Here is a 16,589-nt window from a genome sequence, read left to right as displayed (position 1 = left end):
ATGCCTCTTTCTTCCATTTCCCATTCTTGCCTCTTTATCTCATGAATACGAAGGATGCCTAGTCTTGAGCTCACCTCATGCCTCTTTCTTCTACCACCCTACACTTCCTGTCTCTTTATCTCATGAATACGAAGGATGCCTAGTCTTGAGCTCACCTCATGCCTCTTTCTTCCACCACCCTCCACTTCCTGCCTCTTTATCTCATGAATACGAAGGATGCCTAGTCTTGAGCTTACATCTTGCCTCTTTCTCTCACCACCCTCCACTTCCTGTCTCTTTATCTCATCAATACGAAGGATGCCTAGTCTTGAGCTCACCTCTTGCCTCTTTCTCTCACCACCCTCCACTTCCTGTCTCTTTATCTCATGAATATGAAGGATGCCTAGTCTTGAGTTCATCTCATGGATCTTTCTTAATTCACCCTCCCCTTCGTGTCTCTTTATCTCATGAATACGAAGGATGCCTGGTCTTGAATTCACCTCATGCCTCTTTCTTCCACTTCCCATTCTTGCCTCTTTATCTCATGAATACAAAGAATGCCTAGTCTTGAGTTCACGTCATGCCTCTTTCTTCCACTTCCCATTCTTGCCTCTTTATCTCATGAATACGAAGGATGCCTAGTCTTGAGTTCACCTCATGGCTTTTTCTTCCATCACCCTCCACTTCCTGTCTCTTTATCTCATGAATACGAAGGATGCGTAGTCTTGAGTTCACCTCATGTCTCTTTCTTCCACTTCCCATTCTTGCCTCTTTATCTCATGAATACGAAGGATGCCTAGTCTTGAGTTCACGTCATGCCTCTTTCTTCCACTTCCCATTCTTGCCTCTTTATCTCATGAATACGAAGGATGCCTAGTCTTGAGTTCACCTCATGGCTCTTTCTTCCATCACCCTCCACTTCCTGTCTCTTTATCTCATGAATACGAATGATGCCTAGTCTTGAGCTCACCTCTTGCCTCTTTCTCTCACCACCCTACACTTCCTGTCTCTTTATCTCATGAATACGAAGGATGCCTAGTCTTGAGTTCACCTCATGCCTCTTTCTTCCACTTCCCATTCTTGCCTCTTTATCTCATGAATACAAAGGATGCCTAGTCTTGAGTTCACCTCATGCCTCTTTCTTCCACTTCCCATTCTTGCCTCTTTATCTCATGAATACGAAGGATGCCTAGTCTTGAGTTCACCTCATGGCTCTTTCTTCCATCACCCTCCACTTCCTGTCTCTTTATCTCATGAATACCAAGGATGCCTAGTTTTGAGTTCACCTCATGCCTCTTTCTTCCATTTCCCATTCTTGCCACTTTATCTCATGAATACGAAGGATGCCTAGTCTTGAGCTCACCTCATGCCTCTTTCTTCCACTTCCCATTCTTGCCTCTTTATCTCATGAATACGAAGGATGCCTAGTCTTGAGTTCACCTCATGCCTCTTTCTTCCACTTCCCATTCTTGCCTCTTTATCTCATGAATGCGAAGGATGCCTAGTCTTGAGTTCACCTCATGCCTCTTTCTTTCACTTCCCATTCTTGCCTCTTTATCTCCTGAATACGAAAGATGCCTAGTCTTGAGTTCACCTCATGGCTCTTTCTTCCAACACCCTCCACTTCCTGTCTCTTTATCTCATGAATACGAAGGATGCCTAGTCTTGAGCTCACCTCTTGCCTCTTTCTCTCACCACCCTACACTTCCTGTCTCTTTATCTCATGAATACGAAGGATGCCTAGTCTTGAGTTCACCTCATGCCTCTTTCTTCCACTTCCCATTCTTGCCTCTTTATCTCATGAATACAAAGGATGCCTAGTGTTGAGTTCACCTCATGCCTCTTTCTTCCACTTCCAATTCTTGCCTCTTTATCTCATGAATACGAAGGATGCCTAGTCTTGAGTTCACCTCATGGCTCTTTCTTCCATCACCCTCCACTTCCTGTCTCTTTATCTCATGAATACCAAGGATGCCTAGTCTTGAGTTCACCTCATGCCTCTTTCTTCCATTTCCCATTCTTGCCTCTTTATCTCATGAATACGAAGGATGCCTAGTCTTGAGCTCACCTCATGCCTCTTTCTTCTACCACCCGACACTTCCTGTCTCTTTATCTCATGAATACGAAGGATGCCTAGTCTTGAGCTCACCTCATGCCTCTTTCTTCCACCACCCTCCACTTCCTGCCTCTTTATCTCATGAATACGAAGGATGCCTAGTCTTGAGCTTACATCTTGCCTCTTTCTCTCACCACCCTCCACTTCCTGTCTCTTTATCTCATCAATACGAAGGATGCCTAGTCTTGAGCTCACCTCTTGCCTCTTTCTCTCACCACCCTCCACTTCCTGTCTCTTTATCTCATGAATATGAAGGATGCCTAGTCTTGAGTTCATCTCATGGCTCTTTCTTAATTCACCCTCCACTTCGTGTCTCTTTATCTCATGAATACGAAGGATCCCTGGTCTTGAATTCACCTCATGCCTCTTTCTTCCACTTCCCATTCTTGCCTCTTTATCTCATGAATACAAAGAATGCCTAGTCTTGAGTTCACATCATGCCTCTTTCTTCCACTTCCCATTCTTGCCTCTTTATCTCATGAATACGAAGGATGCCTAGTCTTGAGTTCACCTCATGGCTCTTTCTTCCATCACCCTCCACTTCCTGTCTCTTTATCTCATGAATACGAAGGATGCCTAGTCTTGAGTTCACCTCATGCCTCTTTCTTCCGCTTCCCATTCTTGCCTCTTTATCTCATGAATACAAAGGATGCCTAGTCTTGAGTTCACCTCATGCCTCTTTCTTCCACTTCCCATTCTTGCCTCTTTATCTCATGAATACGAAGGATGCCTAGTCTTGAGTTCACCTCATGGCTCTTTCTTCCATCACCCTCCACTTCCTGTCTCTTTATCTCATGAATACCAAGGATGCCTAGTCTTGAGTTCACCTCATGCCTCTTTCTTCCATTTCCCATTCTTGCCACTTTATCTCATGAATACGAAGGATGCCTAGTCTTGAGCTCACCTCATGCCTCTTTCTTCCACCACCCTCCACTTCCTGCCTCTTTATCTCATGAATACGAAGGATGCCTAGTCTTGAGCTCACCTCATCCCTCTTTCTTCCACCACCCTCCACTTCCTGTCTCTGTATCTCATGAATATGAAGGATGCCTAGTCTTGAGTTCACCTCATGGCTCTTTCTTCCTTCACCCTCCACTTCCTGTCTCTTTATCTCATGAATACGAAGGATGCCTGGTCTTGAATTCACCTCATGCCTCTTTCTTCCACTTCCCATTCTTGCCTCTTTGTCTCATGAATACGAAGGATGCCTAGTCTTGAGTTCACCTAATGCCTCTTTCTTCCACTTCCCATTCTTGCCTCTTTATCTCAAGAAAGCGAAGGATGCCTAGTCTTGAGTTCACCTCATGCCTCTTTCTTCCACTTCCCATTCTTGCCTCTTTATCTCATGAATACGAAGGATGCCTAGTCTTGAACTCACCTCTTGCCTCTTTCTCTCACCACCCTCCACTTCCTGTCTCTTTATCTCATGAATATGAAGGATGCCTAGTCTTGAGTTCAGCGCATGGCTCTTTCTTCCTTCACCCTCCACTTCCTGTCTCTTTATCTCATGAATACGAAGGATGCCTGGTCTTGAATTCACCTCATGCCTCTTTCTTCCACTTCCCATTCTTGCCTCTTTATCTCATGAATACAAAGGATGCCTAGTCTTGAGTTCACCTCATGCCTCTTTCTTCCACTTCCCATTCTTGCCTCTTTATCTCATGAATGCGAAGGATGCCTAGTCTTGAGTTCACCTCATGCCTCTTTCTTCCACTTCCCATTCTTGCCTCTTTATCTCATGAATACAAAGAATGCCTAGTCTTGAGTTCACGTCATGCCTCTTTCTTCCACTTCCCATTCTTGCCTCTTTATCTCATGAATACGAAGGATGCCTAGTCTTGAGTTCACCTCATGGCTTTTTCTTCCATCACCCTCCACTTCCTGTCTCTTTATCTCATGAATACGAAGGATGCCTAGTCTTGAGTTCACCTCATGTCTCTTTCTTCCACTTCCCATTCTTGCCTCTTTATCTCATGAATACGAAGGATGCCTAGTCTTGAGTTCACCTCATGCCTCTTTCTTCCACTTCCCATTCTTGCCTCTTTATCTCATGAATGCGAAGGATGCCTAGTCTTGAGTTCACCTCATGCCTCTTTCTTCCACTTCCCATTCTTGCCTCTTTATCTCATGAATACGAAAGATGCCTAGTCTTGAGTTCATCTCATGGCTCTTTCTTCCATCACCCTACACTTCCTGTCTCTTTATCTCATGAATACGAAGGATGCCTAGTCTTGAGTTCACCTCATGCCTCTTTCTTCCACTTCCCATTCTTGCCTCTTTATCTCATGAATACGAAGGATGCCTAGTCTTGAGTTCACCTCATGGCTCTTTCTTCCATCACCCTCCACTTCCTGTCTCTGTATCTCATTAATACCAAGGATGTCTAGTCTTGAGCTCACCTCATGCCTCTTTCTTCCACCACCCTCCACTTCCTGTCTCTTTATCTCATGAATACGAAGGAGGCCTAGTCTTGAGCTCACCTCATCCCTCTTTCTTCCACCACCCTCCACTTCCTGTCTCTGTATCTCATGAATGCGAAGGATGCCTAGTCTTGAGTTCACCTCATGCCTCTTTCTTCCACTTCCCATTCTTGCCTCTTTATCTCATGAATACGAAAGATGCCTAGTCTTGAGTTCATCTCATGGCTCTTTCTTCCATCACCCTCCACTTCCTGTCTCTTTATCTCATGAATACGAAGGATGCTTAGTCTTGAGCTCACCTCTTGCCTCTTTCTCTCACCACCCTACACTTCCTGTCTCTTTATCTCATGAATACGAAGGATGCCTAGTCTTGAGTTCACCTCATGCCTCTTTCTTCCACTTCCCATTCTTGCCTCTTTATCTCATGAATACGAAGGATGCCTAGTCTTGAGTTCACCTCATGGCTCTTTCTTCCATCACCCTCCACTTCCTGTCTCTGTATCTCATTAATACCAAGGATGTCTAGTCTTGAGCTCACCTCATGCCTCTTTCTTCCACCACCCTCCACTTCCTGTCTCTGTATCTCATGAATACGAAGGATGCCTAGTCTTGAGTTCACCTCATGCCTCTTTCTACCATTTCCCATTCTTGCCTCTTTATCTCATGAATACGAAGGATGCCTAGTCTTGAGTTCACCTCATGGCTCTTTCTTCCATTACCCTCCACTTCCTGTCTCTTTATCTCATGAATACCAAGGATGCCTAGTCTTGAGCTCACCTCATGCCTCTTTCTTCCACCACCCTCCACTTCCTGTCTCTTTATCTCATGAATACGAAGGAGGCCTAGTCTTGAGCTCACCTCATCCCTCTTTCTTCCACCAACCTCCACTTCCTGTCTCTGTATCTCATGAATATGAAGGATGCCTAGTCTTGAGTTCACCTCATGGCTCTTTCTTCCTTCTCCCTCCACTTCCTGTCTCTTTATCTCATGAATACCAAGGATGCCTAGTCTTAAGCTCACCTCATGCCTCTTTCTTCCACCACCCTACACTTCCTGTCTCTTTATCTCATGAATACGAAGGATGCCTAGTCTTGAGCTCACCTCATGCCTCTTTCTTCCACCACCCTCCACTTTCTGTCTCTTTATCTCATGAATACGAAGGATGCCTAGTCTTGAGCTCACCTCATCCCTCTTTCTTCCACCACCCTCCACTTCCTGTCTCTTTTTCTCATGAATACGAAGGATGCCTGGTCTTGAATTCACCTCATGCCTCTTTCTTCCACTTCCCATTCTTGCCTCTTTATCTCATGAATACGAAGGATGCCTAGTCTTGAGTTCACCTAATGCCTCTTTCTTCCACTTCCCATTCTTGCCTCTTTATCTCATGAATGCGAAGGATGCCTAGTCTTGAGTTCACCTCATGCCTCATTTTTCCACTTCCCATTCTTGCCTCTTTATCTCATGAATACGAAGGATGCCTAGTCTTGAGTTCACGTCATGCCTCTTTCTTCCGCTTCCCATTCTTGCCTCTTTATCTCATGAATACAAAGAATGCCTAGTCTTGAGTTCACGTCATGCCTCTTTCTTCCACTTCCCATTCTTGCCTCTTTATCTCATGAATACGAAGGATGCCTAGTCTTGAGTTCACCTCATGGCTCTTTCTTTCATCACCCTCCAGTTCCTGTCTCTTTATCTCATGGATACGAAGGATGCCTAGTATTGAGTTCACCTCATGCCTCTTTCTTCCACTTCCCATTCTTGCCTCTTTATCTCATGAATACGAAGGATGCCTAGTCTTGAGTTCACCTCAGGCCACTTTCTTCCACTTCCCATTCTTGCCTCTTTATCTCATGAATGCGAAGGATGCCTAGTCTTGAGTTCACCTCATGCCTCTTTCTTCCACTTCCCATTCTTGCATCTTTATCTCATGAATACGAAAGATGCCTAGTCTTGAGTTCACCTCATGGCTCTTTCTTCCATCACCCTCCACTTCCTGTCTCTTTATCTCATGAATACGAAGAATGCCTAGTCTTGAGCTCACCTCTTGCCTCTTTCTCTCACCACCCTACACTTCCTGTCTCTTTATCTCATGAATACAAAGGATGCCTAGTCTTGAGTTCACCTCATGCCTCTTTCTTCCACTTCCCATTCTTGCCTCTTTATCTCATGAATACGAAGGATGCCTAGTCTTGAGTTCACCTCATGCCTCTTTCTTCCACTTCCCATTCTTGCCTCTTTATCTCATGAATACGAAGGATGCCTAGTCTTGAGTTCACCTCATGGCTCTTTCTTCCATCACCCTCCACTTCCTGTCTCTTTATCTCATGAATACCAAGGATGCCTAGTCTTGAGCTCACCTCATGCCTCTTTCTTCCACCACCCTCCACTTCCTGTCTCTGTATCTCATGAATACGAAGGATGCCTAGTCTTGAGTTCACCTCATGGCTCTTTCTTCCATCACCTTCCACTTCCAGTCTCTTTATCTCATGAATACGAAGGATACCTGGTCTTGAACTCACCTCATGCCTCTTTCTTCCACCACCCTACACTTCCTGTCTCTGTATCTCATGAATACGAAGGATGCCTAGTCTTGAGTTCACCTCATGCCTATTTCTTTTACCACCCTCCACTTTCTGTCTCTTTATCTCATGAATACGAAGGATGCCTAGTCTTGAGTTCACCTCATGCCTCTTTTCTTCCACTTCCCATTCTTGCCTCTTTATCTCATGAATACGAAGGATACCTAGTCTTGAGTTCACCTCATGCCTCTTTCTTCCACTTCCCATTCTTGCCTCTTTATCTCATGAATGCGAAGGATGCCTAGTCTTGAGTTCACCTCATGCCTCTTTTTTCCACTTCCCATTCTTGCCTCTTTATCTCATGAATACGAAGGATGCCTCGTCTTGAGTTCACCTCATGGCTCTTTCTTCCATCACCCTCCACTTCCTGTCTCTTTATCTCCTGAATACGAAGGATGCCTAGTCTTGAGTTCACCTCATGCCTCTTTCTTCCACTTCCCATTCTTGTCTCTTTATCTCATGAATACGAAGGATGCCTAGTCTTGAGTTCACCTCATGGCTCTTTCTTCCATCACCCTCCACTTCCTGTCTCTTTATCTCATGAATACGAAGGATGCCTAGTCATGAGTTCACCTCATGCCTCTTTCTTCCACTTCCCATTCTTGTCTTTTTATCTCATGAATACGAAGGATGCCTAGTCTTGAGTTCACCTCATGGCTCTTTCTTCCATCACCCTCCACTTCCTGTCTCTTTATCTCATGAATACCAAGGAGGCCTAGTCTTGAGCTCACCTCATGCCTCTTTCTTCCACCACCCTCCACTTCCTGTCTCTGTATCTCATGAATACCAAGGATGCCTAGTCTTGAGTTCATCTCATGGCTCTTTCTTCCATCACCTTCCACTTCCAGTCTCTTTATCTCATGAATACGAAGGATACCTAGTCTTGAGCTCACCTCATGCCTCTTTCATCCACCACCCTCCACTTCCTGTCTCTGTATCTCATGAATACGAAGGATGCCTAGTCTTGAGTTCACCTCATGGCTCTTTCTTCCACCAGCCTCCACTTCCTGTCTCTTTATCTCATGAATACGAAGGATGCCTAGCAGGGGCGTAGCTAGAGATTGTGGCGCCCAGGGCTATCCCTCAGATTGCCACCCCTGGGGAGGAGGGAGGGGGCTGGGGAAAAAGGACCGAGAGACACGTAGTATCGCTGCTAATAGTTACCTCGATCATGCAAGTTACATGCACATAAATGACATGGTCCAAGGCTACACAGTAAAATACACCGGTGACTGGCAGTACAAAGGAGAACACACAGACTGCCACCGTGCAGAATTTCAGGAAGGGCTTAAAAACATGGTTATTCGATTAATGTCCCTCATCAGCAGCACAGCCCCCACTCCCCAACGCCTAGATACCCTCACAAGTGATAAGTAGCGCTATGCAAAATATTGAGCTATTACTAGGCACCACTCTGTGTTCAATCCGATAATTGTCACCTTGTACTAAAAATTAAGCATGTGGTATTTTGCACACTTTCTCCTTTGCTTCGCGTAGTTCTTGCGAGTAGTACCTTTACAACCCATAGCTCACAATATTTTCTTCAGATGCGTTTTAACACTATGGTCAAGAATTTCTGCATGATGTTAGGAGAAGAAAATATTGGTACAAATCCATCAAGTTTCAAAGTTGTGAAAAATGTACTTGAGGTGAAACTGCAAATCCTATTTTAGCACCAACTAGCACTGGGAAGAAATATTGCCACTTTGCGGGAAAAAATCTACATCAGGGTGTAAATGTAGAAAACACTCCTGCGGGTAAGCCACTCACCCTGAGCTACGCAAAGCATTGCTAGTTTAATAAACATACTCACTCCTGGTAAAAATTAGACAGTTCCCATACTTTTTGTGAGTCAAGCACTGTTTAAAGGTGCAAAAGGAAAATTGAATGTTATAAACGTACATTATTTGTCAAGACCAGGGAAGCCTAGTCTTGAGTTCACCTCATGCCTCTTGCTTCCACTTACCATTCTTGCCTCTTTATCTCATAAATGCCAAGGCAGCCTAATGGTGATTCCATCTCATACCTCTCTCTTTCGCCACTCTACACTTCCTGCATCTTTATCTCATGAATACCAAAGGTGCCCGTATAGCATCTTTTTTTGATGCCCCGGTGACGCTGTTGCCCCATATTTACAGGGCCAGGCAAAGGCACTTTGAGTGGATTTACACAGTCTTGTAAATATGCCCCTATTTCACCATGGTGCAAGGGGTCCTGCGTTGGAGCGCAGCTGTTCTTTTTGCACCGGCGCAAGGGAGTGCACAGGGATGCACCGTATTCTTGTAAATATGGATCATCCCTGGGTTTTTTAAATGATGCAGCGTGAATGGGCAACATTGCTTGTGGTGCCGCGCTGTGCCATTTCATTGTAAATATACCCCCTGGTATAATTCTCTTGTCATGGGTTTGAATCTCTGCATGAACACATCAGCCTTAAATCCTCGTAGGTTAGTAACTAAGTACCATTGATCTGTCTAATACTTACACCTGTTATTTGTCGCAGTTTAGAAATGGCTGAACTATGCTATTAAGAACTCTGGGCCGATTCACAAAAGTAAACTGAGACAAAAGTCTAACTTTACGACTTTTGGTATTTGCAAAGGGGATTTACTACTCATAAATGCCCTTTGTGAATCCCAAAAGTTGAACTTGACAACTTTCGGTATTCATAAAGGGCTTTTACGAGTAGTTAATGCCCTTTGCAAATACCAAAAGTCGTAAAGTTAGACTTTCGTCTTATTTCACCTTTGTGTGAATCGGGCCCTATATTAACAAGCATTGGCAATTAAATGAAAGTGCTTTAATCTGCAATTTTATGTCCAGATTAGTGAATGGTGAATACACTGATGGATGGATGGATGAGTGCATGAATGGGTAAAGGATTAAGTGCGATAATGAATGGGTGAGTGACTAACTTAATGAATCAATAGAAGGGTTTGTGATTAGGTGCATGAAGGACTTTATGTGTGAATGATTCCATCAACAAGTGAGCCCATGTGTTGATGCATAATTGCATGGTTAACTGGATTGGTGAGCGCATGAATGAAGGAATAGCTAAATGAGTAAGTGCATGTATGAATGGGTAAGTGTCTGAGCTAATGAATAAATTAATAGGATAGTGATTAGGCGCATGGATGACTATATGTGTGAATGAACAACCCTTCGACAAGTGAGTAAGTGGATTGTTGTGTGACTGTATGATTGAATGGATGGGTGAGTGAATGCATAAATGAATGAATTTGGCAAATGAGGAAGTACATGTAAGAATGTGTGAGTGATCGAGTGCATGGATGACCATATGTATGAATGAATAATTGGTCATGTGAGTGCATGCATGGTTACCTGAGTGCACAGTTGAAGAGATGGGTGAGTGAATACAGGGATGAGTGCTTCGGTGGAGGAATGTGTGAGTGTGTGCAGGTATGGATGAATGGGAGTGCGTCGTGAGTGCATGTATGAATGAATAGCTAGGATAAGCAAGTTCATATATCAATGAGGTTAGACTGCCATGGTTGTGATAGTGAAAGGAGGCAGCTCTCTTCTCTATCTGCTGCCACCCCACATTTCAGACAGACACATCACTGCATTAAATATTCTTTCATAGTCAGCCCTCAGTCGTATAAGTATTCAGTGACCAAGTACTCCCTCCCTTCCATGCACTCACTTATTTTTATGCACAATCACCCATTCACCCATCCACACACTCTGAGTGTCAGTCAGTGATTCATCCATCCATTCACTCATCTGTCCCATTTGCATTCATACAACCTCACACACAAACTAGCCAATGAACAAAGATGCACTTTCAGATATGCAAAAACAGACTTATTGGTATTCGCCAATGCTTTTCTCCTTTGTATTCAGAGTAACTTTTATAATAGTTTGTCCTACAGATATTATTCAAACTTCTCAAATAATATAAGAAGTGTCATTGTCATCATTTAATTGGTTATTGAAAAGTTTTCAGTTTGATTCATCTATTTGACAAGTAGTGCTATATTTATTTAATATTCTGTATTTCACTTCGGCTATATCGCACGTTGTGGCTTTTTTACAAGTGGCCTGCACTGCTGGAGCATCACTTTTTTTGACACTCCGGTGGCTCAGGCCTCTCAATCAGAATGATTAGGCAACGCAAAGCCACCCTGCATGGCCTCATAGATATGGAGTAAGGCAAGGCAGTGCGACGTGCAGTGTTGCCTCACTCTGGGTCACGGAGGCATTCCGTGGGCGTTGCCGTGGGCGTTCCCACGCAACACCCATGAATCATGACGATGCCCAAGATTTACAAAATCACGTATCCCTGGGGCAGTGCCTTCCCAGAGCAGGCATAACAAGGAACACATTATTTAATTTCTCCTCGTTTTTCCTGTTTCCATCTTCACTGCATTCTGCAGCACACAGAGATCGATGATAACGCCTCTCTGGATTGTTTTTGTGCAGGAAGGTGTTCCTGCGCTCTCACATTGGCTCAGGGCAGCGCAGCGAGAAGACGTTTTGGCGCTGCCTTGTAATGAAGCCCTCTGAATTTACTTCACAACTTGTACAGGAATGTGCACAAACGTCGGATCACGAGTACTATAAGGATATTTACCAGTGAAAATTAATAATGCTAAACACAACAATCCACAGGGCTCATTTATGGGATTTTGTCAAGGCACCTTGCTGTGTCTCCCTACGCCAAAGTGAGAGGGTAGGAATGCACCGTAGTTAAGCAATACGGAGCATTCCTGTCCTTCCTCCCTGCTCTAGCGCCGTTTCGGCAGCCTAGCGCCAACGGAGGCAACCTTGCACCATGCTGCAATTGTGCCTCTGTTGCATGCAGGATTGTGTTTGTGCAGGAAGGGACACCTTCCTGCACAAAAACAAACCTAAGAGGTGTTTTCCTCTTTCTATGTGTGCTGCAGAACTCAGCGCACATGGAAAGAGGAAACAGGGAGGAGAAATAAACATATTTCCCCTCATTACGCCTCACCCCAGGAAGCAAACGGATTTGGCGCGTCCCCAGGTTTACACCACTTTGTAAATCTGGGGCAGTGTCAAATTCCGTGGGTGTTGTGTGGGAAAACCCACCACAACGCCCATGGAACGCCGCCCGGGCACGAGTAAGGCGAAGCAGCGATGTGCGCCGCACGACACCTTACTGATGAATTGTGGGGCCCCTCAAAGCTACGCAGCGTGGCTTCGCGTGACTTCATAAATCTAAATGAGATCCCTGTGTCATGCATGTACCACCTTACGTGGTGCACAAGTGACGCAGGGCTCTCATTAATAAACCCCTAAGTTCGTCTTACCTCAGCTGTGTAACGAGTGCCGCGGGCACTGCAAAGAAGCGAACCCAATGGTGGACCCAGAAGAAAAAAGGCCAAACAGTCAGCAGCCTTAACTTTGCCCCTTTAGTATCTGTCGCTTTAGCGTGGACCCAAGGACAGGGGTAGACGTCTTTCTTTCAACGGGGCCTCTGTAGCAACCTCACTGCGCATGTCTGTGCCCAGCGAGGAGTGATCCTTCCGGGAGTAAGTCAGAGGACTTGACACCACCTTTGTGTTTCTTCCCCAGACAAAGCCTGCACGAGCGACGCTGACTGTGCAGGAGAGACCAAGAAATTCTGCAAGGAGAGGACTTGTAGCTCAGACAGCAGTGAAAAGGGGTATCCGGACAAGAAGAAGGTAAGCAGAGAGGAGGCAGGTACGTCTCCATTGACGTACATGCGTGATGTGCTTCCTGTAGGGATGAATCCTGGAAATTAAGTGATGTCACTTCCTGTAGACATGAGAGGTGGAAAAGGGAGTGATGTGCTTCCTGTAGAGATGGGTGGTGGAAAATGCAGTGATGTGCTTCCTGTAGAGATGGATGGTGGAAAATGCAGTGATGTCACTTCCTGTAGACATGGGTGGTGGAAAATGCAGTGATATTCTTCCTGTAGAGATCGATGGTGGCAAATGCAGTGATAGCACTTTCTGTAGAGATGGATGGTGGAAACTCCAGTGATGTGCTTCCTGTAATGATGGGAGGTGGAAAATGCAGTGATGTCACTTCCTGTAAAGATGAATGCTGGGGAAAGGGATCGAGTTGTGTGGCTTCACCATTTAGAGATGGTTTTGGTGGGAAACCATGAACGCCTCTTTCGGTTGATATTGACCTTGGGAGATGTAGTGATGTCACTTCCTGCAGAGATGTATGGTATGTGGTTTGGTGTGTGTGATGTGGGAGTGGCCTTTCAATAGATTGTAGGATGATATGTGGTATGGCCTGGTGTGATATGATGTGGTAGAGCTTGGTGTGGTATACATAGATGATATGCAGTATCCTCTGATGTATGGCTTATGGTATTGTATTGAAATGGCCGGGCCCATTTGTTCTAGACCTGGTCTAAAAACACACCCCAATGGTTCTTTTTCTCAGCATGAAAGTGTAAGGGGGAGAAAAGTCGTTATTAAACTGTTAATTAGCCAACAACTCTTTTTGATACATAAAAACTGACAGACAACTACTTAAGGTTAGTTAGTTTATTACAAAACCACAAATACCTGGACATAGAGACACCTCAACATGAGGGTATAGAAATACAAAGGAATTAGCATGAAGCCAAATCTACGCATCCAATTTAGACGGTGCAGCATGAACAAGACTATTAATTCAAGAAGTAGATACAGAAAATCAGGAAGCTTGAGTCCAAGTGTCCCTGCATCGAGGGTTGGTGAGTGAAAAGCATTGAATCTATCCCTACTCTAATGCTAAGAAGACATCTCTTCACAAGCATTTACAATTGGAAGGAAGAAGGTGTCAGTGTGTGAGTCTACCTTAGAAGTCTCTCCACCATCAATGGCAAAGCAAAGAGCTCGTTCTGGGGTGTTCTCTCTCTGGAGGCAAGAGATAAGTGGGGCTCTTTCCCATAGTTCCAACAAACAATTATCCACAGGTAGTGTTCCCATCATGCATCTCGCATCATACCAGCCACTCGGGGCACAGTCCTGAATGTACTTTACAAGACGTCGACCGTGTACCTTTCTGGCAACAATTTGTCCTTGGTTCCGAAACCTTCTCCTGTGTGAATCACAACGTCCTTCCTTTATCCACCTAATAAACACAATTATAACTACTTCCCTCCTAGAATATCTAGTAAAATAAAGACATTATTCTGCCTAAAAGAGCGTTTCTTCACCAGCAATACAAAAACGTGAGAAAGAACAGATTCCACAGCACACATTAAATTCAAACTGTTAATTCTAAAGCAAGAGTTTTCAGGGACTTTCAGGCCTACGAGTTTCAGCTAACATAAGAAAGCACCATGTAAGCTTTATGAATTCACATAAACAATAATGCAATTTCAACTAAAACATTTACCTACGCCGAAATGTCATAACTAATAAACACATTTAATGCATGAATAATTGTCTGTTTCACAACATGTCAACGTTTTCTGCTAGTTACATTCATTTTCTAGGTTAATTCTCCACATCACTTGTCAGCGGCCTGAAATACATAACATATTCATGTTAATACATTTCACAATTCTAACACTTCAAGTTAATAGAGTTTCAAGATTATATGTGGGTGTGCTCTACACATGATCACGATGCGCCCCTACAATGCAACTGAGGTTTCCACGCATCGGTGTGATATATGATACAGTGTGTCTTAGTTCTGTGGTGTGTCCGGGATAGATTGCGGGTCGAGTCATAAAGACAGTGGAGGACCACACGAGTGGACAACTGTGCGATGGGGTAGGAGGGAGATTGTAACTTCCGGTGCCGCCATCTCATGCAATGCTTGTATCTTTGTTTTCTGTTTGTCCAGGAAAAGGAGGGACATCACTAAAACCACGCGCTATGAGAGACACTGGAAGGCAAAGCAAGAGCTGATAACACCATCACCACCGGAAGAAAACAAACAAACTCTGGACCTAATTTAGTTCTTGGTGGAGGGGTTACTCCGTCACAAGGGGGATGGATCTCCCGTCCGTCAAAAAATAGATCCCATAGGATAAAATGTGATTTATATTTCAGTGGATGGGATATCTGGCCCCAAAGAGGGTCTACGGTTCACCATGTGATGCAGAGACCCAAGGCTGAGCGACGTGATCCCAAGTCACCCCTACATATGAGACGGAAGCTGTGGGCCGACAACATCCACCTTCTGGTGTGTACGAAGCACAACATCCGTGAGTTCTGAAGCAAGGGCCCAGCAACACTCAAGAAACAGCACTGCCTGGTGTGTCTAAGAATGTATGGAATAGTACTAGTCACTATTGCTAAAAATAAACAAATAAATGCAGAATTTCAGCAGTGCCATTTTATGGTGTGGGCTTTTGTTCTTTGAATCAGTGTCTTCGGATCTGGAATTTTCATCCTCCTCCACCCCTCTTTATTGCATCCACGGTTGTATTGGGACAGAAAAAAGGCTACAACAACAAAATAGAAATAACCCCCATCAGTGCATTTGGAAACTAAAAAAGTGTCCCAAGTTTGCAAATTGGGACAGAGTAAGTCTTTTGCAACGTATAAAAGATTGCATGGATTTGCTGTAGGCAAGGTTCTGTTTTAATATCAGGGAAAATCAACAGTAGAAACCAGTCCAGCAGACCACAAAACAAGCCTACAAACAGTCAATCAAGCATTGGTCAAGCCAATAGGTCTCGCCTATGAGAGAAGCATTGGCTTTTGCCAATGTCTTTTAGCCATGTTTTAGAGCAATGTGTCTAAAAATTAGTGAAAAACACTATAAAACATTTTAAATAAGCTGCAAAGATGTGGGAAGGTGAAAAAAAGTGGGTATAACTTTTTTTCGTTGTAACTATTAGCCATGCTGGCCTACAATATGGCTAAAAAGACTTTGGCAACACTAAAAGCCCTCACAAATGTAAGACCTATTGGCTTTTTCAGTGCTTGTTTTAAGTTGGCAAATCATTATGGATACCCCTCCTCTGTCGAATGAAATAAACTATATATTTTACATTGTCCTGGCCGCCTGATAGATTAGTTAAGGGTTTCCACTATTTGTTCAACATCCTGATAAACTGTACATAAGTGCTGAGGTTTCCATATTATTCTAATAAATAACACTAGTGCTCTGATATTAATCTCATTGCCTAACAAAATAGTTAAATGATTCAAAAATCAAAAATCAATATGGCATTCATCAAAATCATTGTTTGACGCAATTTTTTGGACATGATTTGAATGTACAATTTAGACCTCTGGAATACTTCAATGGCCTTGGAGGGGATTTAAAATCAAACGTTTTTCCCATGACCCTTTCACCGCCCCATCACACCCCCTGCCCCTACAACAAAGTGAAGCAGGCACTGTAAAAATGGTACATTTTGAGAGACATTAAAATCGAAGAGTTAAAGAAAACTATGCAGAGAGGCAAATGCGCCTGTCGTGGACAACACAGATCCTGAGAAACTGAGACTTTATTCTCCCTCTATATATACAATTGCTGTTCATGTTGAACCTCTATGTGTGAGGCTTTCAGTAATAACAGCACCAC

The 16,589-nt window shown here is 44.0% G+C and overlaps 1 protein-coding gene across 1 annotated transcript in view; it reads left to right on the top strand.

Annotated features, from left to right (window-relative positions):
* The window catches only part of LOC144770896 (uncharacterized), a 46,530-nt gene extending 31,495 nt beyond the window's left edge, over nucleotides 1-15,035 (top strand). Inside the window, exons 3-4 of the mRNA XM_078655688.1 lie at nucleotides 12,654-12,763; nucleotides 14,895-15,035. Coding sequence (XP_078511814.1) covers nucleotides 12,654-12,763; nucleotides 14,895-14,915 — 131 coding nt within the window. The 3' untranslated portion in view covers nucleotides 14,916-15,035. The remainder of the gene's footprint in view (nucleotides 1-12,653; nucleotides 12,764-14,894) is intronic.
* The last annotated feature ends 1,554 nt before the right edge of the window (nucleotides 15,036-16,589 follow it).

The sequence above is a fragment of the Lissotriton helveticus genome, chromosome 7 (assembly GCF_964261635.1).
Source record: "Lissotriton helveticus chromosome 7, aLisHel1.1, whole genome shotgun sequence".
NCBI lineage: Eukaryota > Metazoa > Chordata > Amphibia > Caudata > Salamandridae > Lissotriton > Lissotriton helveticus.
The sequence above is the reverse complement of the archived record's forward strand: the minus strand, read 5'-3'. Positions and strand labels throughout refer to the sequence as shown.